We start from the raw sequence: 27,557 nt of genomic DNA, 5'->3' as shown, positions 1-27,557 counted from the left end.
ATCTCATTTTATTAATAATATTTGATCACTTAAGAAACTTGGCTTTTAGTTTTCATAAAAGAATGAAAACAATGAAAATAAATCTTATTTTATTACAAATATTTTAGTATTTAAGAAACCTGCGTCATAGTTTTCAAAATTAAGAATACATACGGATAAGATATATTTTATTTTCATTCATATCATATGATTATTTAAGAAACTTGGGGTTTAATTCTTATGAATAGAAATGCAAACAGTTATACATCTTTTTTTGTCAATTATACTTGATAAATTAAGAAACTTGGCTTGTTTTTAGAAATATGAACGCAGACAGGTGAAATAAATCTAATATTATTAATAATATTTGATTATTTAAGAAACATGGGTTTTAGCTTTCATAAAAAGAACTCACACGGTTGAAATATATCTTTTTTTATTGGAAACATTTGAGCATTTAAGAAACTTGGGTTTATATTTCAGAAATAAGAACATGAACGTTTAAAATATATCTCATTTTATTAATAATATTTGATCATTTAAGAAACTTGGGTTGTTTTCATAAATAAAAACACACACGGTTAAAATTCTATTGATTTTATTAATAACCTTTTATCATGTATGAGAATTGCGGTTTAGTTGTCATAAAAGAGATCGTGTACGATTAAAATTCCTCTTATCTTATATTTATGCAGTTAAGAAACTTTGGTTTTTGATTTCAGAAAAAAGAAAACACGCGGTTAAAACATCTAATTTTATTGCACGCATTTGACCATTTAAGAAAACTTGGGTTTTATTTTTCAGAATAAGAACAAATACGGTTAAAATAGATTGGGTTTTATTATAATATTTGATCATTTGAGAAACTTAGGGTTTAATTTTTATAAAAAAGAATGCACACAGTTAAAATACATCTTATCTTATTGAAAATATTGATTATTTAAGAAAATGAGGTTTTAGTTTTCAGAAATAAGAATACATATAGTTAAGTACATCTGATTTTATTAGAAATATTTTATTATTTAAGAATACTTGGGTTTTGTATTTCAGAAATAAGAACAAATACCGTTAAAATACATTTAATTTTTTAATAGTATTTGATCATTTGAGAAACTTTAGGGTTTGGTTTTCATGATTAAGAACGCACGCAGTTAAAATATATCTTGTTTTGTTGTAAAATATTTGAGTATTTAAGGAAACTTGGGTTTTACATTTTAGAAATAAGAGCACATACGGTTAAAATGCATTTTATTTTATTATTAATATTTGTTCTTTTGAGAAACTTCGCGGTTTAGTCTTTATAAATAACAATGAACGCAGTTAAAATATATCTTATTTCAATGTAAAATTTTTGAGTATTTAAGGAAACTTGGGTTTTATATTTTAGAAATAAGAATACATACGGTTAAAAAAATATTTGATTTTATTAATAATATTGGAGCATTTGAGATGCATGGAGTTTAGTTTTCAGAAATAAAAACACAAACGGTTAAAATACATCTGATTTTATTACTAATACTTGACCATTTGAGAGATCCTGGGTTTTATATTTCAGAAATAAGAACAAATACGTTAAGATAAATTTTATTTTATTATTAATATTAGTTCTTTTGAAAAACTTAGCGGTTTAGTTTTTATAAATAAGGACGCACGCAGATAAAATTCATCTTATTTTATTGCGAAATATTTTGACATTTAAGAAAGCACGGTTTTAGTTTTCAGAAATAAAAGCACGCACGTTTAAAATACATTTGATCTTATTACTAATATTTGATCATTTAAGAAATGTGGGTTTTAGTTTCCATCAAAAAGACGGCATATGGTTAAAGCATATCTTATTCTATTAAAAATATTTGAGTAGTTAAGAAATTTGGGCTTTGGATGAGACAAACAAGGACCCATATGGTTAAAATACGTTTGATTTTATTAGAAATATTTGATCTTTTCAGAAACCAGGGGTTTAGTTTACAGAAATAAGGACATATATGGTTAAAATAAATATAATTAAATCAAGAATATTTGGTCATTTGAGAAACTTTGGTTTTTAGTTGTTATAAATAAGAACGCACATGATTAAAATACATCTTATTTTATTAAAACATATTTGAGCATTTAAGAAACTTGGGGCATCAGTTTAAGAAATAAAAGAACACACGTTTCATAAATATTTTTTTTCGTTACTATCATTTGATCATTTTAGAAACTTGATTTTAAACTTTCATTAATATGAACACACATGGTTAAAATATATCTTATTTCATTATAAATATTTGAGCAGTTAAGAGACTTAGATTTTATATATGACAAATAAGGACGGACGCATACGGTTAAAACACGTTTTGAATTTATTAAAAATGTTTGAGCATTTAAGAAACCTGGGGTTCAGTTTTCAGAAATAAGAACACATATGGTTAAAATACATCTTATTTAATTAAGAATATTTGATCATTTAAGAAACTAAGGTTTTACTTTGCATAAAAAGGAATGCACACGGTTAAAAAAAATTGTATTTTATTATAATATTTGAGCGTTTAAGAAACTTGCGTTTTAGTTTTCAGAAATGAGAATACGCACGGATAATATATATTTGATTTTCATTAATAATATTTGATCTTTCGGGGAATGCTTGATCTTCACTTAATAAAAATGATACAAGTGTTTATCCTCTCAATGTACAAAAGAATATTGATCTAAAACATACAATAAACTAGGTAGTTTCGATGACCAGCCGTAGATTACCACGGGGGCAGCCGCATAAGATATTCCCAAAAAACATTTTCCCTGGTCTAAAAAAATTTTAAGTCCCAAAAGATTTATAAGTCCCAAAAATTTGAAGTCCAAGAATTATAGGTTCCAAAATAATTCTCATATTTTATTGGAAAATATTTGAATAGTTAAGAAACTTGTGTCTTATGTATGACAAATAAGGACGCTTATAAAATACATTCGAATTTATTGAAATTATTCGAGAATTTAAGAAATTTGGGGTTTAGTTTTCAGAAATAAGAACACGTATGGTTAAAATAATTCTGATTTAATTAAGAATATTTCATCAAATAAGAAACTAAGGTTTTAGTTTGCATAAAAAGGAATGCACACGGTCAAAAACACATCTTATTTTATGAAAAATATTTGAACGTTTAAGAAACTTATATTTTATTTTTTAGAAATAAGAATACGCATGGATAATGTACATGATTTTCATTATTAATATTTGATTTTTAATGGAATGCTTCATCTTCACTTAAAAATAAATGATGCAAGTGTTTATCCTTCCAATGCACAAAAGATTATTGATCTATAACATACAATAAACTAGGTAGTATCGATGGCCAGCCATAGAGTACCATGGGGGTAGCCAAATAAAAAAAAACATGCTCACCAGTTAAAAATTCTACGTCCCAAAAAAGTCTAAGTAAAAAAGTGGAGGGTGAAGAGGAAATCGTGTATCTGGAGGGGAAAACGAGGCCCTGATTGCACTGATTGCGTTTATCATATACAACTACAATTGAGAAATCGATCACGCAATTAACTTGTAACGATATTGTGATGTTTAAAATCAGTTGACAAGCGTCCCAGAAATAATACTTTGTTTGCCTAGAATGTATGTAAAAGAACATAATATCATCAATGACTTTTCGGCTCAGTCAAGTAACGTGTTGTTCTTTTACCTAAGGAAATAATGGGTCTCACGTTCGATTTATACATCAGACACAAATTTCACAAAACTTCAAATCAGGTTTGAACAAAACTTCGAATTTCACAAATCAGACACAAAACAGCTTGAAGGCTAAAACATGTGAAGTTGGAAAGGAAAACATGACACCATCTATAACTGTAGTTAATAGTAACACCATCTGGGAATTTGATGTTGTAGATGGTTGCCTTGGTGGAATTGATATTAAACCTTCTTTGCGATCTGAAACCACTATAGAAGAAAAGATTAGTGACTTTGGGCCCGCTTAAAGTCCATAGAGGGATAATACTAACGAACATAAATGAATTAAATGAAATTTCCTAACCGGAAAGTCCAGAGCAACCTTGAAGACAAATATGAAATTATTTGAAATGTGAGCTTGATTCCAAACCCTAAAGTCTCCCCTACGCTTTATGCAGAAGTTTAACGTGGATATAGATGGCTCTGGTTGACGCTTTGCAGCAGTCCCAGAGACCTTTCTAAGTATAGCTTAATTGTGCCTGTTTCATGTAATATGACGAAAGGATACTGTTTATTATATAGTTATTGACACTCCTAAGTTTGTCTAATGTGTGTGCCATGCCATTGAAATATGATAAAGTAGTCTTCATCGGACTGTTTTCACCTGAGTTAACTGTGGCGCCATCTTTTTTTTGCAAAAATTCTAAGTTTAGCTTAATTGTACCTGTTTCACGCAATATCACGAAGGAACACTATTTATAATATAGTTATTAACACTATTAAGTTAGTCTTATGTGTGTGCCATGCCATTCAAATATGATAAAGAAGTCTTAATTGAACTGTTTTCACCTGAGCTAACTGTGGCGCCATCTTTTTTTTGCAAAACTCGTAACGTTAAATTTGCTCGGAAGAAAGCCAGAGGACAGACGACTGCCCCAAGAGCTTCTGTCTAACCGTAAGAAGCGGAAGCGATGCCGCAAGCGTGGCGGAAAACGAGGTCAGCTGATGATCCCAGTTATCGTTTCATTACGAACCTAGTCTTGCTCCGAAAACCTCACCCCATCAACGTATCCTTGTTAAGATAGACTGTTCTACAAATGCCAATATGCCATCTCTTATTCCCTTCAATCAAGCTCCGGTATTTTCGACTAGTAGTGATCTGCCTCCCCCTCTATTAGGGTCAGTGACTTTTAATTCGAAAAATAGAATGCCGAATTTTCTTGTTATAAACTGCCAGTCATTGTGTAACAAAATGGAAGAATTTGAAGTTATCGTCCGTCAAAATAGTATCCCAGTTATCGCAGTTACAGAAACATGGAATCTCGATAGGTTGTCAGGTCATATGGCAGGCTACGAAATTTTCCCGAGCACACGTGCTGATCGAGGTGAGCATAGACTAGGTGGGGGTGTTGCCTTGTACATACGGAAAGACATCCCTTGCAAATTATTACCGGAATTATTTGATCCAGCTCATGAAGCAATCTGGGCTATTGGCAAACCTAAATCTCTTCCCCGGCGCTTTTCTTGTATTATAGTCGCTTCAGTATATTACCCGGAAAGTGCAAGAAACCGGGTGACTTGGTCTTCTACCTCCAAACGACTGTTGATCACCTGAGAAGTATATACAGTAGCCCTGCTTTTATTATAGGAGGAGACTTTAAACCAAACCAAGAAGAGTTGGTTATCATCGTGTTTGTCTTTAAAACAAGTAGTACACATACCCACCCACTCTTTGGGGGGCATATTGGACCTTATACTCACAAATTGTGATGATTTTTACTCCCCTCCCTTTTCTATTGGTCCCGTTGGTATGTCAGACCACAACGCAATTCTTTGGAAAGCAAGAGAGTCTTTACCAAAGCCCAAACTATCCCGTGTCACTGTTCGTCCTTGTACGGAGTCAGCCATCTGTGAATACGGTCGATGGATTGGCACATATGACTTCCCTGAAGTGTACAATACCGGGCTCTTGGAAACTAAGGTATCCGATTTCAATGCCAAGTTATACAGTCAATACCTAAAGATCTTTACAACAAAATCATTTGTTGTTAGTGAATACGACAAACCATGGATATCTCCAGCTATTTAATCACTAATAAAAGAGAGGTCTCGTCTCTACTCCCGTGGTGATAAAATCAACGGTAAGAAATTGCGAAATCAAATAGTCTCTTTGGTAAAGAACGCCAAAGCTCGGTATGGCCGTGAAACCATGCCCTCCCAATTACTTACTTCAGACCCCAAAAAGTAGCACAACGCTGTGAAAAAGGTGGCCGGCCAAGCTTTGTAAAGATCAGCAACGATGGCGGGTCCTTAATCAGTGCAGAAGAAGTGAGTGAATTCTTCACCAAGATCTGTACTACCTATCCAACTATTACGGCTCATGAAAAGTCCACCATACTTGAAAAATGTGAGCCTGAGAACAGCATAATAGTCAGTGAGTTTGATGTTTACACGGAATTACGGAAGATCAAACCGAATACATCTTCATACCCTGGTGAATTACCTGCCAAACTGCTACGTGAATATGCAGCCTTCATAGCATTACCACTGTCGAGCATCATTAACGAGTGTTTTGCTTCTGGCTTTTTCCCGTCACAGTGGAAAAGGGCCTATATTAGAATTATTCCAAAAAAGCGCGCCCCTAGTGCATGCAACGATCTCCGCCCGATCTCACTTACACCTTGTTTGGCGAAAGTAACTGAGGCCTTTATACTCAAGTTTTTTCTGAAACAAATTCATGGGCGTATTGACAAATTCCAGTACGGTGGGCTCCCCAAGTGTAGTACTACAATCTACCTAGTACGAATGTTTGACTGCGTCCTCCAATGGCTTGAAAAGGTAGCTGTTTCGTCGACATTTGCGCAGTGGATTTCCGAAAGACCTTTGACCTAATCCGCCACCGGACTGCAGGCATGAATCTCCGGGAAATGGGGGCCAAACGATGCACCCTTGGCCTTGTACTTGACTTCTTAACTGGCCGAAAACAAAAAGTCTTTGCACTCCACGAAAACGATTCGGATTCATCATGGTCAGATACTTCTTGCGGGGCCCCACAAGGCACAAAATTAGCTGGAATAATTTTCCTGGCTGTAATTAATTCCCTGCTTAACCATCACGACGACCGTTACAAGTTTGTAGATGATTTGTCCATAGTGCTCGCTTACCTGGTCGAAAAAAAACTATCATAATAAAGCAGTTTTCAGACCAGTTATTTGATCAGCTAAAGACCGAATGCTCAAGTCATGATCTTACCATTAACGTAGCCAAGTGGAAGATAATTCGTTTCAACCCTCTGAAGCGGAATATAGATATGCCTCTAGTCCCTTTCCCGATTGTGAACGAAATAAAAATCTTAGGAATAACTTTCACTAGTGACTGTAGTTTCAGTGCCCATATTAACTTAACCGCCCACAAGGCTAATGCAAGCCTTCAGACACTTACCAAAATGAGGCGTTTTGGGTGTGATACTGAAAGTCTTCTCCATGCCAACACGTGTTATGTTCGCCCGTTGCTCGAGTACGCGTGCCCGGTGTGGGGTCCATCTGCTATCCGCACAGCGTACCTATTACGCGACATAGAGTGCGTCCAGAAAAGAGCAACAAGGATTATACTCCGAGACCGTGGCATACCCTACGACCAAGCCCTCGCTAAGTTAAATTTATCTCCACTTAAAGTCCGGCTGGAACACCTTATTCACGAATTTGGAAAATTCATCCTAGCCAACAAGGGCCACCGATCACTACTACCCGAACCAGCCCCTCCCAATAGCTGAACTCGATTACGAAATAAACTTGTACCCCCTAAAGTACGAACCAATCGATACCCAAACTCATTTGCGCCTTTTTTCACATCAGTTTTTAATGCCGAGTTGTAGTGTGTGATTTTTGTTTAAATGTATGATTTTTGTGAAAAAACTGAATTAGCTATGCTACGATAGTTTTTAAATATACCGATCTCTCTCTCTCTCTCTCTCTCTCTCTCTCTCTCTCTCTCTCTCTCCTCTCTCTCTCTCTCTCTCTCTCTCTCTCTCTCTCTCCTCTCTCTCTCTCTCTCTCTCTCTCTCTCTCTCTCTCTCTCTCTCTCTCTCTCTCTCTCTCTCTCTCTCTCTCTCTCTCTCTCTCTCTCTCTCCTCTCTCTCTCTCTCTCACTTTTTACACTTAACGAGCGACGTGTTGAAAGTGTCATAGCCTTCATTGATTAAAAAATTGTAATACTGAATACATTAGAAAAGTACGTAAATCAATTCTCAAATTGGTTCTGAATGGGAGGAAGGCTTCTGTGTCTGCAATGTCTCGCTATTTGCCCTAAAGTTTAATTTGAGCTTCCCTTGAAGTATTTCAGAATACAAGAACTATAGAGAGTTGCAAATTACGAGTGAATATTTATGAAATATATATATTGGAAAACTTCGGCTGAAAATTATATTGCTTAAAGCAAAGGCAGCCAGTGAAACCTGAAAATTTTAGAGTCATTGTACTAAGCAGAACTTTTGCTTTACTGAAAGCTTATTAGAATGTACCAAATATAGCGCGTATATAAATACTAGGATTTATTTCCGTGTAATCTTTAGAAAAGAAACGTCCAAGAAATGTTGCTATCAGCAATGGACACTCTTTTTCATCTTTAGAATGCAAAGTGGGGGTTGTGGTGTTAGCGGTAGTTAGTGGTGTTAGTGGTGCTACCTCATATTCTTCTAATATGTTTCTCTGACGCTAAATCCCAATGAAATATACCTAAGCATGATGATAATATAATGCTTTACAAACAAATTAGGGCTATATGTTTGCACATTGGGGGGGGGGGTATAGTATAGCGGTAGGTAAAGTACAGCGGGTCTACATGCCTAATGTGTTAGGTACAATTATTCTGCATATTATGCAATTATTATAACTTCATACTGTCTAGATACTTTACCTCCCCCCCCCTCCTAATGTACACATATATAGTCCAAATTATATGTTTTCCATCTATTCTGTCACTTCTTTTTGTCATTTCTCACGCTAAGCTGAAAGAAACTAACAAAAAACACCAGTTCTATAAGGTGTCATAGGATGAACAACATGAGAGGTAGGGGCTATATCATACAAGTGCCGTGACTGCTTCATATTTAATTTGACTGTAGTTCGTATCAAGTTGTATAAAGCTCTTTCTGCTTTAATTTGAAAAAAAAAATATTGCTACTTGAAATATTTTAATATCTGGTCAATAAGTTCCAAATTATAAACTGGTATCTTGATAAGATTAATCAAAACTGTTATCCTTTTTGTGAATCAGAAGTCTTATAAAAACTGTAAATAATTGGATTTCCAACGAAACATTTTGCCGGAATTTAAACAAGTAAAAAAAAGTTTTTTTTTTTGTTGAATCTCTTAATCGTGTTTGAAATTCAAAATTTTTTTGAAATTGTCAAGATTTATATACTTTTCAGTGAAAAAAAAAATGTAAATCTCAACGTAAATAGGTTTTTAAAATGGTTTGGGTTTCAATTGTATAGTGAAACCTCTTGAATATTACATTAAATTTGACTTATAGGGCCATTTAAATGCCACTGAAAAGATTAATCAAAACTGTTATTCTTTTTTTATCCAAAAGTATTATAAGAACCGTAAAAAATGGATTTCCAACGAACTTTTTGCCAGAATTAGAATGAATCAAAAAAATCCTTTTTTTTTTGAAATAGTGAATTGCGTTTGAAGTCCAATAAATTGTTGAAATTATAAAGATTTATGTACTTTTCAATGGAAAAAAATGTAATCCTAAACGTAAAAATGTTTCATTGACCAAAATAGTTTGGATTTCAGTTGTAGATTCAAGTTTCTTGAATGTGATATTTAATTTGACTATGGTGCCATTTAAGTTAAATTTATGTGCAAATGATTTTGTACATATCAAAAAATTATGTACAAACACTTAGCTAATGATTAATAATTTGGGGGAACGTAAAAATATAGTGGAAAATTTTTAGTCTCATATTACGTATGGAATAGTTACAATGTATCAATAAAAGCCAAAAATCTTTTTGGGTTGTTTCTATATAATTAAAGAAAGGAATTATTAAAATTCAAGATGGTATTTCAAAATCATATCTGAAGGATATAGATTAAAAAAACAGGTTTTTTCAACTGAAAGTAAAAAGCAGCATTAAAGCTTAAAACGAACAGAAATTATTACCTATAGAGGTGGTTCTCCCCTTGTCAATACCTCGCTCTTTAGGCTGAAGTTCAAATTTCGTTCCAGTTCTTTAAGAATGACCTCTGAATCACAAAGACCTTTAAATTCAAATACATAGCTCATTTGAAAGTCAAAAAAAAAAATAGCGTAAGGAGCGAAGTATTGACTAGAGGGCAAACCCCCTCATATAAATAACAATATTTGTTCGTTTTAAGTTCCAATTGTTGCTCCTTACTTTAAGTTGAAAAGGCTTATTTTTTTACTTTATTTCTGATCGTGGAAAACTCCTCCCCATTAATCTCCATCTAAAGATCCTCTCACGTAAATCCCTTCCCCAGTCCCTCGCCCGAAATAATTACCCCTGAAAACGTCTGTACTCTTCCCAATAACAAAGAATATATGTAAACAATGGGCAAAGTTAATAACTTGCAGCCATTTACCAGGGGAATGTGGGGCATTAAGTCATCCTCAAATAGTTGTTAGATATTTCGACTATGCTGAATAAAATGGCTATCTCAAAATTTTGATCGGCTGGCTTTGGAAAGAAATAAGCGTAGCAGGGGGGCTAGTTGTCCTTCAATCGTTTTGGTAACTCGAAAATGGCATTAGAACTTTTAATTTTCATTCGAATAAGACCACTCACGATATTCTAGGACTACTGGGTCGATATGATCACCCCTGCAAAAAATTAAATAAGCATGTATCGGTGATCTTTGTTCTGCCAATAAATACAAAATTCCACATTTTTGTAGATAGGAGCTTAAAACTTCTGCAATACGGTTCTCTGATACGCTGAATCTTATGGTGTGAATTTCATTAAGATTCTATGACTTTTAGGGGGTTTTCCACCCTTTTCGAAAATAAGGCAAATTTTTTCGACTTTTGATGGGTAAAACTAACTTGATTAAACTAATATATTTGAAATCAGCATAAAAACTCGATTCTTTTGATGTATCATTGATATCAAAATTTTATTTTTCATATTTTCGGTTACTATTGAGCCGGGTCGCTCCTTACTTACAGTTTGTAACCACGAACCGTTCGATCTATCTCAGAGCCGAAGCTTCTGTCGGAGTCAGAACTAAGTTATTCAGGATTGCTCTTGGCTGCTATTATGGTAGATCGGGATTAAGATAGATGCAATCCTAGCGGTCTTGAAAGTTATAATCTTGTGATATTTCTGAATGTCATGGGACATGGGTATAAGATATGATTTATAATCACTTTATGTTAATCAGGGATACTACTGTTAATGAATCATCACCAGATATGATGATTTTACAGGCAACTCAGTAAACAAGAGTTCTTAAGTCGAACTTGGCCAGCCATGGCAAAAATACAACAAAGAGAGGTAAAACTCAATGAAAAGACAAGAAACGAGACTGCGGCCAGTAGAGAGAAAAGATGAAAGACTAAAACAACGCGGATGTTTCGCCTGTATACAAACCAGGCGTCCTCTAAGTTTTAATAATTGAATACTAATAACTAATTATTAATTTCAATAATTTAAATTAAGTTAACTATTCTGTTACAAAATAATCCTCTTGTTAGCTAATATTGAAGCAACTCTTTTTGGTCCAGTCGGTAATCTAGTCCCCTGGTGATTATGTAAAATCTTAATTCCCTTATTGACTATTAGTTCATTTTTCAACAATATGTTTTTTAATTTCTATACCCTCCCTCGCCCACTGAGAAAAACCCCTATAATTGGAAATAGCCGTGGCCTCATCAAATTGTCCAATTGAGTTGCGATGCTCAATAAAACTTTCAAGAAATTGTTGGTGAGTTCTACCAATGTAAAACTTTCCGCGAGAACAAGGAATGTTGTACACCCCACTAACTAAGTCCCCCTGGGTTAAATCTTTCCCGGAATTAAAGAAACTAACTATTGGTCTCACTGATGGGAAACATGTATCAATGTTATGTTTGCGCAAAATTCGCTTAAGCATCTCCCCCAAAATAGGTACATAAGGCAAAGAAATAAAACTTTTAAATACATTTAATTCTGAACGCTGCGAAGCTCCAATAGCCTGATTGTTATGTTTAATACGTCTATTTCTTATTATTTTATCAATGAATTTAATCGAGTAGCTATCACAAAATAAAATATCCCTCAAATACAACAATTCAGAATCTAAAACCTCCTGGGACCAAATTTTGAAGGCTCCATCCACCAGTGATATCCCAGCCCCTCCTTTGACAGAAATAGGGTGGCATGAATGAAAATTCAAATACCTATCACTGTGTTTAGGTCCTCTATATATTGAGAACAGTAAATGGAAATCAATTTTAATTTATAATATATCACGAAAAGGTAATTTGTCATTTTCTTCAAACTCCACTGTAAATTTTAAATTTTATCAAAGCAAATGCTTATGGAAAAGTTATAAGGAATCTAAATCGTGCTTCCAAATGAAAACCACATCGTCCATAAATCTGCCCCAGAAACAAGGGGAGAGTCTAAAACTGTGAATAGCGGAGGTTTCAATAGAGCTTCTTGGCAAATATATGGCAAATCTAGGTTTCTTGGCAAATATATGAAAATATTTGCCAACAAAGGAGAGACGGATGCCCCCATAACCAAACCAAACACCTGTTTGTAAAATTCACCTCTAAAACCAAAAAAAGAGAATATTCATTTGCAAGGGTGACCAACTTCATAATCAAAATCTCAATCAATCTCCATCATAATCCATCAATCTCCATCCTAGCCATGGTCACATCTTGTATCAAATCAAAGTACTTTTGTAATTTAATCCTTAATATGTCTTCGCACTTTTTTTTACATTACAATTCGAATACAAGGAAACCACATGAAAACTACAAAGAATTCAATTCTCCTCCAATGTAAAATTTTCAACTTATTAGCAAGATCAATGGAATTTTTTAAATATGATTTTTAAGTTCGTATGAGAGGACACAATGCCACCGACAACCACTTTCCTAATATTGCAACAGGTGACGAGAAAGTTGATGCAATTGAACGGAGGGGGACTCCCGCCTTACATATTCTGGGTAGCCCATACATTTGGGAAGACCATAGAATAATAGCTAACAAGAGGATTATTTCACAACAGAAAAGTTAACTTAGTTTCTTAGTTTTATAATTTTTTCCTCAGTTGCTTTGATGTCCTCATTGAAGTAACTCTAATAGCTTCTTTTCCGTACGTGGATCCATTGCGATAACTGTATTTATTAATATTGGTGGTGGTTTTTTTTTGTTTTTAGTTTATCTTTTTTGTCTTTTTATCTTTGTTTCGCTTGCGCTGAGGACGCCTAGTTTGCATACAGGCGAAATATCTGCGTTATTTTAGTCTTTCATCTTTTCTCTCTACTGGCTGCAGTTTCGTTTCGTGTCTTTTCATTGAGTTTTACCTCTCATTGTTGTGTTTTTAACTGTGTAAACGAATTAAAATTTCAATTCCGGTCTGTATATCCAACATTTTTCTTACTCGTCAAGTTGGAAATTCAATAATGATTAGGATATTTCAATAATTCCAACGGTTTTTAGCTGTTGAAATTCTGTTTTTTGGCTCATAAACAGTAAAAAAAATTCGTGGCATTTCAAACAAATTTTTTACACTGAATAACAAAGATAAGGTTTTTTGGAATTTGGTGTCCCTCCTCCTCCCACACTGGAGTGAAAAAAACTTTTCTTAAAGTTTCTTCTGCTTCGATTCTAATCTTTTTAGAAACATCCTTTATTTGCCTCGTGAGTCATCACTTTTCCATAATTCCAAGAATTTTCAAGAATTCCGATTTCATCAAAATATTATGGCAATCAATATTCAAAATTTAACAATGTATAGTATTATTTTGTGCACCCGAATTTGAAATTCAAATAAAATCGTGATTTATAAACATACAGTTTATCACGAAGCAAAGGTGGATATAGAGCTAAATCTTGGGAGGAAAGGGGGGTGGGTCAATGTGACAAGAGTGCCAATTTTGACATAGTTGACAAGTTAATTTAAAAATAAGAGTAAAAAAAAGATAAAAACGGAATGACGGCACCAGAAAAATATTGGAAGGGCCCTGGTCTCCCTGCCCTCTGGGTCCACCCCTGTTGGGAAGTGCAAATAAAACTATTTTGTCAGCTTTATTTGTATTTCTTTCAAAATCCTTTACCCTGTTGGGAAGTGCAAATAAAACTATTTTGTCAGCTTTATTTGTATTTCTTTCAAAATCCTTTACTGCGTTTCACCTTGCTCTTATTACCAGGTGGAACTTCCTAACAAGTGGAACAAAGACTGTATGCTTAACGTTAGACATAACATACACAAAGCAAATTAGCAGGTTTAGTCCTTCCAAAAAGTCGCTATGACTAAGGCTTTTAACTAAAATTTAAAATATTTCCCATTCAATCAGATTTTAGACCATTTTGGCTAATTACTTTATTTATGTCCTCATCGGAGCATCGCTTGACGCTTTAAAATTTGAAGTCTTTTTTTACAGCTCCCCCAGTGAGTTTTCTTAGCCCCCTCCCCCCCTAAAAAAAATCAGTATTACAATATTTCATTAGTATTATAGCTAATGGTCTTATTTTTTTTCATTTTCTTACGTCTTGTCGAATTTATAGGGGTCACAAATGTAATAATTTTAGCCTACCATCCATCATAAGCCCACAATCCACTGTAAAAAGCAGTTGCGATATCACTGAAAGTAGTTGGGGACAATGAAGGGTCAAATGGTTCAAATCCAGTACTCAGGTACGACACATTTCCTAGAAGAAGAAAAAAGATTGTATTATATTCTGTAGATTTATTACTTATTAACTAAGGAAACATGCCCAGCATTAATAATACTGATTGCCTTGGCATAATAATGCAGCAATGTGTTATTTACTTTGATTAAATAAAAAAAACAAGTTTTTTTAACTGAAAGTAAGGAGCGGCTTTAAAACTTAAAACGGACAGAAATTACTTCGTATATGAAAGGGGCTGCTCCCTCATCAACGCCCCGCTCTTTACGCTAAAGTTTTTTCTCTTTCTCTTAACTCTACTTTTTGAAACAGTAACAAAGTTCAGCGCAAAGAGCAGGGCGTTGATGAGGAAGCAGCCCCTTTCATATACGAAGCAATTCCAGTTCGAATTAAGTTTTAATGTCGCTCCTTACTTTCAGTTGAAAAAAAACTTGTTTTTTATGGCACTTGGTATTAACCAAGTGACATATAGCGATCGCAAATTCTGTCGGTCTGTCTATCTCTCCCGGTTTTGCTACTTCAGGCACTTCGAGGCAAGCTAGGACGATGAAACTTGGTAGGCGTATCAGGGACTGGGCCAGATTAGATTATAAACAGTTGTTCTCCCGACTTGACAATCTGGGGGGAGGGGGGCCGGTTAATTCGGAAAAAATAGAAAAAATGAACTATTCTTAACTTACGAAAAGGTGATGGGATCTTAATGAGATTTGATGTTTGAAAGGATATCGGGTCTCAGAGCTCTTGTTTTAAGTCCCGACGAGATCCGTTGACATTGGGGGGAGTTAGAGGGGGGAGCCTAAAATCTTGGAAAACGCTTAGAGTGGAGGGATCGGGAAGAAACTTGGTGGGAAAAATAAGCACAAGTCCTAGATACGTGATTGACATAACCGGGACGGATCCGCTCTCTTTGGGGGATTTGGGAGGGGGGAGGGTTAATTCTGAAAAATTAGAAAAATGATGTATTTTTAACTTACGAAGGAGTGATCGGATCTTAATGAAATTCGATGTTGGGAAGGATATCATGTCTCAGAGCTATTATATTAAATCTCGACTCTATCCGGTGAAGGGGAAGTTGGGGGGCGGAACCTAAAATCTTGGATAATGCTTAGAGTGGAGGGATCGGGATGAAACTTGAAGCGATCGGGATAACCTAAATGGATCAGCTCTCTTTGGGGGAGTTGGGGGGGGGGTGTTAATTCTAAATAAATAGAAAAAATGAGGTATTTTTAACTTGCGAAAGAGCGATCGTATCTTAATGAAATTTCATATTTAGAAGAACCTCGAAACTCAGATCTCTTATTTCTTATCCCGACCGGATTCAGTGTCATTGGCGGGGGGGGACCGGAAATGTTGGAAAACGCTTAAAGCGAAGAGATCAGGATGAAACTTGGTGGAAAGAATAAGCACAAGTCCAAGATAGGTGACTGACATAACCGGATCGGATCCGCTCTCTTTGGTGGAGTTGGGGGGGGGATAATTCGGAAAAATTAGAAAAAATGAGGAATTTTTAACTTACGAACGGGTGATCATATCTTAATGAAATTGATATCTAAAATGATCTTGTGCTTTAAAACTCTCGTTTTAAATCCCGACCAGATCCAGTGACATTGAAGGTAGTTGGAGGGGGAAGCCGGAATTCTTGGAAAACACGAAAATCGAGGTATCTTACGAATGGGCATTCGGAACTCAATGAAACTTGATATATAGAAGAATCTTATGTCTCAGATGCTCCATTTTCAATTCAAATCGGATGCGGGGACATAGAGGGTTGAACGGGGGAAACAGATATCTTGGAAACCGAAAATCCTGGAAAACGCTTATAGTGGAGATATCGAGATGAAACTTGATGAGAAGAATAAACACAAGTTATAGATACGAGATTGACATAATTGGTACGGATTCGTTTTCTTTGGGGGAGCTTGGGGTTGTTAATTCGGAAAAATTAGAAAAATTGAGGTATTTTTAAATTAAGAACGGGTGACCGGATCTTAATGAAATTTGATATTTAGAAGGAGCTCATGTCTCAGAGCTCTTCTTTCACATCCTGACCAGATCAGTTGACATTGGGGGGAGTTGGAGGGGGAAATCAGAAATCTTGGAAAATGCTTATAAATGTCGTAGATACGTGATTGATGTAACCGGACTGGATCTGCTCTCTTTCGGGGAGTTGGTGGTGGGGTTCAGTGCTTTGGCGAGTTTAGTGTTTCTGGTAGTTTGGTATGCGTGTCAGGGAGCTGTTCAACTTGACTTGATAAAGTCGTTTTCCCCGATTCGAACATCTGGGGGGCTGAAAGGAGAGGAAAAATAAAAAAATTGAGGTATTTTTAACTTGCAAGTGGGTGATCGGATCTTAATGAATTTTCATATTTAGAAGGACCTCGTGACTCAGAGCTCTTATTTTAGATCCCGACCGGCATTAAGCCTCTGATTTTCCTTTTAAAGCAATTTATTGATTCTTAGAATTTTGCTAGAGCTCATACCATGTGAGCTCTTGGCTCTTTCGACCTCGTCACAAGTGCCATATAAGCTCTTAGCTCTTTTTATTTAATTTCTGAACGTTCTCGAATCAATGCATGTTTTGATTTTGGCTCCCCGCAGATGAATAATTAAAACGAAATTTGCATATTTATTTTTTTGGCTAAATGACTTTATCATAGCTTTGATCGAATGATTTTGAGAAGAAGGAGTGGGGGAGGAGGCCTAGTTGCCCTCCGATTTTTTGGTTACTTAAAAAGGCAACTAGATCTTTTAATTTTTTTCGAATGTTTTTATTAGTAAAAGATATACGTAACTTACAAATTAGCTTACGTAATGAACTTCTGTATTCTCGTGTTTTTATTACGTATGTGAGGGGGTTCATCCCCTTGTCAATACCTAACTCTTCACACTAAAGCTTAAATTTTGTCCCAATTTCTTAAGAATGACCCCTGAATCACAAAAGCCGTAGAATAAATAGTTGAAATTACTAAAAATATTTTAGCGTAAAGAGCGAGGTATTAGGAGGAGGCAAGTCCCTCATATGTGTAATCATTTCTGTTTGTTTTAAGTTTTAATGCTACTCCTTACTTTCAGTTGAAGAAACTTTTTCATATTAATTTTTTCTTTTTTTTAATAATGCTAGAAAATCCTGCGCTCCCTTCATGGAAATTTTCTTCCCCTGTGACAAATTCCTCCATGGAAAGTTCCCTCAACATATCCTCCTATTATCAACCCCTCCCCCAACAAAAATCCCCCTGAAAACATCTGTAAACTTCCCAATAACCATAACTATATGTAAGCACTGGTCAAAGTTTGTAACGTGTGACCCCTCCCACGGGGACTGTGGGGGAGTAAGTCGTCCCCAAAGACTTAGTTATAAGGTTTTTTGACTACTTTGAATAAAATGGCTATCTCATAATTTCGATCCGGTGACTTTGGGAAAATAATTAGCGTGGGAGGGGGCCTAGGTGCCCTCCAATTTTTTGGTCACTCAAAAAGGGCACTAGAACTTTTTATTTCCGTTATAATGAGCCCTCTTGCAACATTTTAGGACCACTGGGTCGACACGATCACCCCTGGGAAAAAAAATAAATAAATAAACACGCATCAGTGATCTGCCTTCTGGCAAAAAATACAAAATTCCACATTTTTGTAGATAGGAGCTTGAAACTTTTGCAATAGGGTTTTCTGATACGCTGAATCTGATGGTGTGATTTCCGTTAAGATCTCTTTGACCTTTAGGGGTTGTTTCCCCCTATTTTCTAAAATAACGCAAATTTTCTTAGGCCCTTAACTTTTGGTGGGTAAGACTAAACTTGGTGAAATTCATAAGCTTTTAATCAGCATTAAAATGCGATTCTTACAGTTCATTACGACGAACTGTTTGAAAAGTTTTGTTGATAGTTCAGCATGCTAAAACAAATTCAGCGTGTCAAACACCCTATTTCTCTGCAATCAAGTTGTTTACCTGATATATGCTCCCAGATACAGAAGGGTTGGTTTAGGTGGTGACTCTACCCCTTGTCAACATGACAATTTATTTTGGTCGTAAGTTTTGAAACAGTTAATTATTTTCATTCAAAAAATTTCTTTAAATTCAATTTTAATTGTTTCAAATTCAGCGTGTTGAACACTCTATTCCTCTGCAATTCATTAGTCTGCCTAATATATGTTCCTAGATACAGAAGGTTTGGCTTAGGGGGTAACTTTACCCCTTCTCAATTGGACAATTTATTTTGGCCGTAAGTTTTGACACTGTTAATTATTTTCATTCAAAATAATTTTTTTAATTCAATTTTAATTGTTTCATAATATACAAATGAGGCTTGTCTTTAATGAGATTGGAGCCACTACCCAACTTTATAGAGCTCCCTTCACTATGCTTGAGCTTAGCCTTTTGTATAGCAACCATTCCAGAAAAACAATCATATATGAATATAGCCCATCACTTAGAAAGAAATTGGTGGGGGGGGGAGGCGTGAAAAATAATTTTTTTGTTAATAATTGTCTATATTTCAAAGGAAAATAGATCGAAAGAAATCTGGTTCTCTGAGTTGACATCTTACGTCTCGTAGCACTTATTGCAGTACTTATAGTCCTTATTGCTTGTTCCACGCGTATTTGATGGAGAAAACAGTTATTTTCTATGTCTGTCACTGACTGATTGGCAATAAAAACCTTAATAATAATTGTCAAATTACGTCACTTTGTTGTATTATTGTTTATAATCATTCTAGGACAATCTGCGTGAAGACAAACTTTATTACACTAAAATGTATCAAACAGTTCGTGGTAACGAAATGTAGTAAGGAGCGACCCGGCTCTATAGGAACCGAAACTCTAAAAAATGGAATTTGATACCAATAGTTAAATCAAAAGAATTTTGTTTTTACACTGATTTTAAATATATAAATTTCATCAAGTTTAGTTTTACGTATCAAAAGTTACGAGCCTGAGAAAATTTGTTTATTTAAGAAAATAGGAGGAAACACCCCTTAAAAGTCAAAGAAACTTAACGAAAATCACACTATCAGATTCAGCATATCAGAGAACCCCAATGTAGAACTTTCAAGCTCCTACCTACAAAAATGTGGAATTTTGTATTTTTTCCTAGAAGACAGGTCACAAATGCGTGTTTATTTATTCTTCTTTTATTTATTTTTTTCTTTTCCCCAGGGGTGATCGTATCGACCCAGCGGTCCTAAAATGTAGCAAGAGTGCTCACTCTAACGGAAATTGAAAGTGCTAGTGTCCTTTTTAAGTGACCAAAACATTTGATGGTACTTTGGCCCCCTCCCACGTTCCTCTTTTTCCCAAAGTCCCTGGATCAAAATTTTGAGATAGCCATTTTGCTTAGCATAGTCGAAAAACCAACTAATTATGTCTTTCGGGACGACTTAATCCCCCGCAGTCCCCGAGGGAGGGGCTGCAAGTTGCAAACTTTGACCATTGTTTACATACAGTAATGGTTATTGGGACATGCACAGGTGTTTTAAATAGAAATTTTTCACGTTAAAGGGGGGTTGGGTGGAGGAGGCCACATGGGAAGATCTTCCCACGGAGGAATTTATCATGAGGGAAGAAAATTTCCATGAAGGGGCCGCAAGATTTTCTTCCATTATTAAAAAAAACAATGAGAAAATAAATAAATAAAAGTTTTTTTTTCAGGTGGATGTAAGAAGCAGCATTAAAGCCTAAAACGAACAGAAATTATTACGTGTATTAGGGTGCTCGTCTCCTCCACAGTACCTCATTCTTTACACTAGAGTATTTTTTAGTAATTTCAACTATTTATTCTACGGTCTTTCAGGGGTCATTCTTAAAGAATTGGGACAAAATTGAAGCTTTAGTGTAAAGAGCGAGGTATTGATGAAGGGGAGAACCCCCTAATATACGTAATAAAAATATACAAATCTTGAATTTCGTGACGTAAATTAATTCGTAAGTTACGTATATTTATTACAAATAAGAACGTTCGTAAAAAATTTCTAGTTGCCTTTTTAAGTAACCAAAAATTGGAGTGTAACTAGGCTTCCTCCCCGAACCCGTTTTTTATCAAAATCGTCCGATCAAAACTATGAAAAAGCCATTTAGTCAAAAAAAAATTAATTTGCAAATTTAATTTTAATTATTCATATGCGATGAGCCAAAATCAAAACAAGCATTAACTAAAAATTTTTATAAATTAAATTTAAAAAAAACAAGTTTTTTAACTACAAGTAAGGAGCGACATTAAAACTTAAAGCGAACAGAAATTATTACAAACACCAAAAACAAGAACAACAATAGGGAATTTTTTAAAAACAGTGGGAAACAAATTACAATGAATATTTCGACCCTATGTCCAAGGGCCGTCCTCAGCAATACAAATAAGAAAAAAAAACACAAGAGGATAAAATCAATAAAACTAAAATGAACAGTTTTTCAAAACAGTACCAGTATCCTTACCTCAGCGAAGTTCAACCAGGACTGATAAATAACAGGCAATTCATTGAAATGAAAGAAAATGATTTAAAAACACAAGTTCTGTGTAACACAGAACCTGTCACAAATAGACCTATAAGATCAGCAGTGAAAAAAGCTAGGCTGACTTTAAAAACGTGTTTTTAAATCACTTTCTTTAGGTATCCAGGATCATTGTTTTTTCTGAGGCCAAAATAATTTCAACTATGTAAAGAACATGAAAATTGGAACATAGAATGTTACGACATTAAAAAATGGCTATCGTATCGACATTTCGACTGATAAATTCATACGTTTTGAACTGGACTTATTAGGAGTTTCAGAAACTCATACCCCAGGGGTTGAAAGCATGAAATATGGTAATATAGAATTTTTTACCCAGGCAGGAAGGATGGGGTACATAGATAAAGAGTAGGGTTCATGATGAATAAGGAGCCTGCCGAGTCTTGTTTAGGCTGGGAAGGCATTTATATAAGAATACTAATTGCTCATTTTATGACTAAAAAGTTCAAGGTGTCAGTTACAGTAGCATATGCCCCTGTAGTACCGACTGACAGAGATACTAGTGATTCAGATGAATTTTACTTAGAAATACAGGGATCAGTTGAATACTACATTGAGTACATTTGATTTCAATTGTACTCAATTGGGAACAATTGTACTCAATTGGGAACAAAATATTTAAAATGTATTTCTTTTTTCAGGGGAATAGTTGAATACTACACCTGACATTTCAAAATTTGACAACGTTGAAGATGGTTGGAATAATTTTAGCAAAACAATTTGTGAAGTTGCTAGGGTTGGTGTTGTATTAGACAAGAAAGTTAGGACTGCAGCTAGAAATATTAGTGAAAAAGCTGTATGTTTAAGAGAGAGATTAAATAAAAAAAAAACAAGTTTTTTAAATGAAAGTAAGGAGCGACATTAAAACTTAAAACGAACAGAAATTACTCCGTATATGAAAGGGGCTTTTCCTTCTCAACGCCCCGCTCTTTACGCTAAAGTTTGACTCTTTCTCTCAACTCTACATTTTAAAACAGTAAAAAACTAAAGATTCTATGACTTTTAGGGGGTGTTTCCCCCTATTTTCTAAAATAATGCAATTTGTCTCAGGTAACTTTTGATGGGTAAGACTAAACTTGATGAAACTTATATATTTAAAATCAGCATTAAAATGCGATTCTTTTGATGTAGCTATTGGTACCAAAATTCCATTTTTTAGAGTCTTGGTTACTATTGAGCCGGGTCGCTCCTTACTACAGTTCGTTACCACGAACTGTTTGAAAAAGGGGGTTGTAGCAACCGATATCAAAACCCGTATACAATTTTTTTTAAATATAAAAAGAAAACACTCACCAAGAGCAATCATATAAATTCCACCACAAATAATAATAAATATAGCAATCAACTTCGCAGCTGTGAAAATATTTTGTACTTTCGTGGCTAAACTCACACTGTAGCAGTTGATGAAAGTGATTGAGGCTGGAAAACAGAGAAGAATTTTTTTAAGTACAAACATGGGTACAATATGATCAAAAAGTGTACTAACTTAATTAAGCAACTATTAACTATGTAACCTAACCATGCAACTAACTTAAAAGAGCAAAGTAATTAAAGTCACAGAAGAAAAGAAATAACTGGTGCTTGGTGAAGGTGAAAGAATAAAATACATACAAAAATTATCAGGCCTTGAAATTTATACATCTTAGCTTTAGGTAGAGATAATTTTGTAAGCCAAACTGGGTTGCCATAGCGAAACAAAATTTGAAAAAATAAAGATTCTTTATTCTTTCAGTTTTTTTTTTCTGTGGGCTTTTTGCGTTGTTCGGTCTCTTGGTCTCATTGTTATTTATGGTATTTTCTTCTATTTTCTGTGATAGTGCTGAAAAAGGGAGGTTGATCTCCTTATATATATATATATATATATATATATATATATATATATATATAGATATATATATATATATATATATATATATATATATATATAGATATATATATATATATATATATATATACATATATATATATGTATATATATATATATATATATATATATATATATATATATATATATATATATATATATATATATATATATATATATATATATATATATATATATATATATATATATATATATATATATATATATATATATATATATATATATATATATATATATATATATATATATATCCATCGATAATTGAACAGTGCTAAGAGTAAAATTCACTTGATCTGAAATTTTGTACTTTCATGTTCCCAAATTAAACAAGCGACGGAGTGCCATTGTTGGAGGCAATGGTAAAGGGGTCTAAAGGGTTAAAATATGCTAAACATGACTTTGAGAAAATTTAGCAAAAATAAGACATTTTTTAACTCTTATATAGCCTGGAAAAATGCTGAAACTTACCCCCTCACAATTTAAAAACTGCAAAACACACCCCTGGTTGGAGGCAGGCACGTAGGGAGGATTTTTTTTATAGTTAAACAAGTTTTATAATAGAAAATCAAATAATTTGGATAAGAAGTATCTAGAAATTTGGAAGAATTAAGGATTTTTTTTTGGGGGGGGATGACTTGAATTCTTCCTCCCCTGTGTACTTCCCTAGCTGAAGGGGTATGCTATAAAATATATAAAAGAGTGCATATTTGTGAAATATATGTAATGAGATTAATTACAATCTAACAGCTTTTATATACCAAACAAATGTCTTTAATGCTTGATATATGTTGCTTTTCCAGAGAAAGGTCCGTTTGCAGCTATAAGTACTTACCTCTCCTGCTAGAACCGATTGGCGTTATGTGGGGAACTTTACAACGAAAGTAAAGAAGCATTGTTTTCAGTATAGGAATCATCTCTTCGTCTGTGTTTTTTTAAGGTGTGTTTTTTTAACATATAATAAGGTTTCTGTTTGATATTGTCTGACGGGTCAGGAATGTTTTATTAATGGCACTCAGCAATTCACTTATGAGAAATGTTTCGTATCATTAATGCAGTTTTCTAAGTTGTTCCCGACTACGTAAAAGGGGAACGTGACATTATTGATATCATAATTGATGAAAGGGAAAACGTGACATTATTGATGCCTGTTTTTATCAAAAGAGAATTAGAGGTTATGAAAATTACTCATGTGAAAAAAAGAAAAACAAATATTAAGAAAATTTGAAAAAATGAAAGTGGACGATTCACATAGTCTTCTAAATCACGAAAGGAAGTATAATATTCATATGTTAGATTGAAGAAGTTTGAAGTTAGACACAAAAAGTTAGATTCAAGGTGGAAAGAAAAATTAAAGTTTCGCGGTCTACGTTTATGAATTCTATACGAAAGTTTAAAGTAAATTTTCTAATTTGCTGGAAATTTTGAACCTAAATGAAATGCAAATGCAACCTAGTTGTCAAAATATTGCCAATCCCGTTTTCAAAAATTAAATTCGCGGTCTAGGCCCAGTCGGCTACAAGATAACAATCTTACTCTCTTCAGAAGCGTATGTTTAAGCCCACTAGGGGATTCCCCATGCACTTACTATGTGAAGTAGCTTCCTATTTACAATTGTATGGCCAATTTTAAAACTTAGGATTGATGAATTGGTTTGCACAATTGCTCCAACACCATCAGTTGATTTTCCTGAGATATCCAGGGAACCTACGGCAGAGTATACACTCCTTATTTGAAGATTGAAGATACCTTTGAATCACGAAAGCATTTGAATCAATCTTCAATCTTTTATTTGAAGATTGAAGATTGAAGATACCTTATTTGAAGATACCTCGCTCTTGTTATATCAGTGTTACATCCTGACATCAGTCGATAGTAATATGGTTCACAACAAAGGGAAAATATAGACAAATTATCGTTTCCACTGTCCGAAAAAATGCTCTTGAGCTAATTCTGTTCCTAGAAACCTTGTGAGGTTGAAGGCCTGATTAACAACAGATTGGATTCGATCCATACTGATGTACCTTTGTGCATAGATTGTTGAAAAGTTGTTGATAAGTATAGCAGACTGGTGTCCTTTCCTTCTTATGTGCAGCGTAAATATCTCAGTCAAGTTTGACTCACTTGTGCAACCTCCGGTGATCCTGAAACTGCCTGAATGTGAGGCACATACTGAAGTACTTTAGTTTTAGTTGTGCTCATCCTGTCTTGCAAAACTCATACTGATCAGGAATCATCTGAATAGAATGATCCTATTTTATCTAAAACCATGACTTCTGCAATAACGACAAATGTGGATGACTCGACATCAGTCTCTACGACCTCTGCTTAGTTTCTTGTACGAACGACCTGCGGATGTAAGTTGTGACCTTGTCTTCTTGAGGGAAGATATTGACAACTGGATTAGTGGATACGAAAGTCAGAGTTTATGAGTGAGTGTACTAAAGACATGGTTTTTAAAATTTAGCCCTTCCAAAAGCAAGCATTAAGGCAGCGAACGTACTTATGTGAAGTTTAAACGAATGAAAAAAAGCTAGAAATGTATACGAAGTATCTGGGAACAAAATATAAACAATATTTTTTCCCTTATGACAAACTCAAGTTACGAGCTGATACGCCACCTATCATGTAATCAGACAGGTAATCAGGCAGCACCTTGTTTCTAGTGGTTTTTCCCTACTGGCTTATCAAGTAGCTGTACGAGCTGGAATAGCTCGTCAAATAAAGGCACGTGGATGTATTTGTGGAAAACAACTATTGACACCACATCAAACCCTTCGTTAAGAGGCTGTCAATGTGCCCTATTTGAGCTACAATTTGACTAAGGGACCGTATTTTGGGACTCCTGTAGCTGTGCCAATAGTGCTTCAAGAACCCCTAGACAAAATTGGGCATCCATACTAGATGATAAGCCTAATGCCTGACTAATGCAGAGAGATAATCAGATTTGATTGTAACAGGCTCTTGAAAAGAAGAATCACACATATCTTTCTTGCACAAGGTGTATCAACCCGATCAAGATGAGTATCCCAAAAGGTATCAATAGAAAATTTACCAAAGACGAAGATATCCAACGAAAATACCCGATAGAAAGATACCCAGACCAAACATACTCCATAGAAAATATCCAAAGACGAAGTTTGTCAACTCTCTTAGCATCACCATTCAACCTCAAGTTGGGACGTTACCGAGGTAACGTCAGCAAAACAAAGTAGAGGTTTCATGAAATTATACCCCATTCCGTTGACCCAAGCAAAAGTGTGGGTCCACGGTTACTGCCCTGAAGATTCCCATGCTCTAATGGATGCTCAGTAGAAGTAAACCTAAAAAACTACAGGGAGAGCACGATTTCTTAGAAAATTCAGAAGAACCTCAATCAGACGGCCAAATTTCTTTGCGCATGGAGTTTTTTCAACAGGTCCATAGGCCAGTGTTTATCAACGGCTTTTACAACATCACAATATACTAGAAAGATATTAGAAGGTCTCATTATCAATAATTCAGAAAACTACCACGAATATTTGATCATATCACTCAAAGCTAGCCTCTCTGAAATTTATCCGGAACAGGAAGATTCTTACAAAGCTGTACGCTTTGTTACCCTACCTCGTATACTTTATGTGTCGCCGTTATAGAACTGCTTAAGACCGACAATGTAAAATCCGGTCTGCTAACTACACAATCTGAAGTCTGGGAGTGTAATACATTTGTTTTGAGATCCCAAAACGTGCCAGACCTGATTGACATTGCACCATGTTCTGAAAAAAGTGCTGAAAAAAGCCTGTCTAAACAATTGCAAGATTCTTTGCCTTTGCACCTAGCCTACGAGTCCGAAAAGTGAAGAAGTTATTCTTTAGTATTTTTTCCTTTTTACGTGTTAAATTGTTCTTATTTTTCCTTCTTTTTCACTACTCAACTTTCCTTTTTGTGTGAGTGGGCTAAAATAAAAATTATTATTATTATTTCACCTATATCTTTCTCAGGACAGAGAACAAAGAAAAAGGGACAGGGAAGAATGTCTTATGTCTGAAGCTATTTTTCTTGGCTCTATATTCCTCATCAGGTATTGACAGTCATCTTAGCCGAGTGGTTGGCACGCTAGACTTGAAGTTCTTTGTCCGCGAGGACAGAGGTTCAATTCCTGGTGCTGCTGGTTATTTTGTTTAGAACGGGGATCGGTGGTTTGACCCTGTAAGCTCAGCCAGAGTCGACCCAGCTCTAAACGGGTACCAGGAAAAATTTAGGGAAGATAGACAAGGAGGGTGTAAGAAAGCACAGTATGGCTGGCCCCAAAACCCTTATTGTACTTTCTGACTGAAGAGCCATCAAATGAAGATCAGTACCGGCGGTAGAGACTATAAAGTTCAATGTGATATAATCTTACCATCAACAACTTCAATGGAATATGATGGAAAATTTTAATTTTTTGACTGTAATGAGAAAAAAGCTTTTTTTTTAAAGAAAGATGGTGACCTCTGATCTTCTGGATAACTTTTTATTCCAGTGGTCATGCCAGGTTGTAACTTTTTGCTGGTAAACAAGTGCAACTGTCTTTTGGCAAGTCCTCAAACTATTTCATTTACTTACTTTTCCCTGAAGTCATGCAAAGAATTTCAGCATGCAATTTCGTGTTGACAAAATGAGCAATATAAGATTGTGTT

General features: G+C 34.8%; 1 protein-coding gene across 13 annotated transcripts in view; it reads right to left on the bottom strand.

Annotated features, from left to right (window-relative positions):
- The window catches only part of LOC136033164 (b(0,+)-type amino acid transporter 1-like), a 164,311-nt gene that overhangs the window by 71,003 nt on the left and 65,751 nt on the right, over nucleotides 1-27,557 (bottom strand). For all 13 annotated transcript variants that reach the window (XR_010618867.1, XM_065713834.1, XM_065713833.1 and 10 more), the window contains 2 exons: nucleotides 22,308-22,433; nucleotides 14,417-14,531 (listed from right to left, as the gene is read on the bottom strand). Coding sequence is in view for 12 of the 13 variants with exons in the window: in XM_065713834.1 (XP_065569906.1) it covers nucleotides 14,417-14,531; nucleotides 22,308-22,433 (241 nt within the window). In the remaining variant the exon portion in view is untranslated. The remainder of the gene's footprint in view (nucleotides 1-14,416; nucleotides 14,532-22,307; nucleotides 22,434-27,557) is intronic.

The sequence above is a fragment of the Artemia franciscana genome, chromosome 11 (assembly GCF_032884065.1).
Source record: "Artemia franciscana chromosome 11, ASM3288406v1, whole genome shotgun sequence".
NCBI lineage: Eukaryota > Metazoa > Arthropoda > Branchiopoda > Anostraca > Artemiidae > Artemia > Artemia franciscana.
The sequence above is the reverse complement of the archived record's forward strand: the minus strand, read 5'-3'. Positions and strand labels throughout refer to the sequence as shown.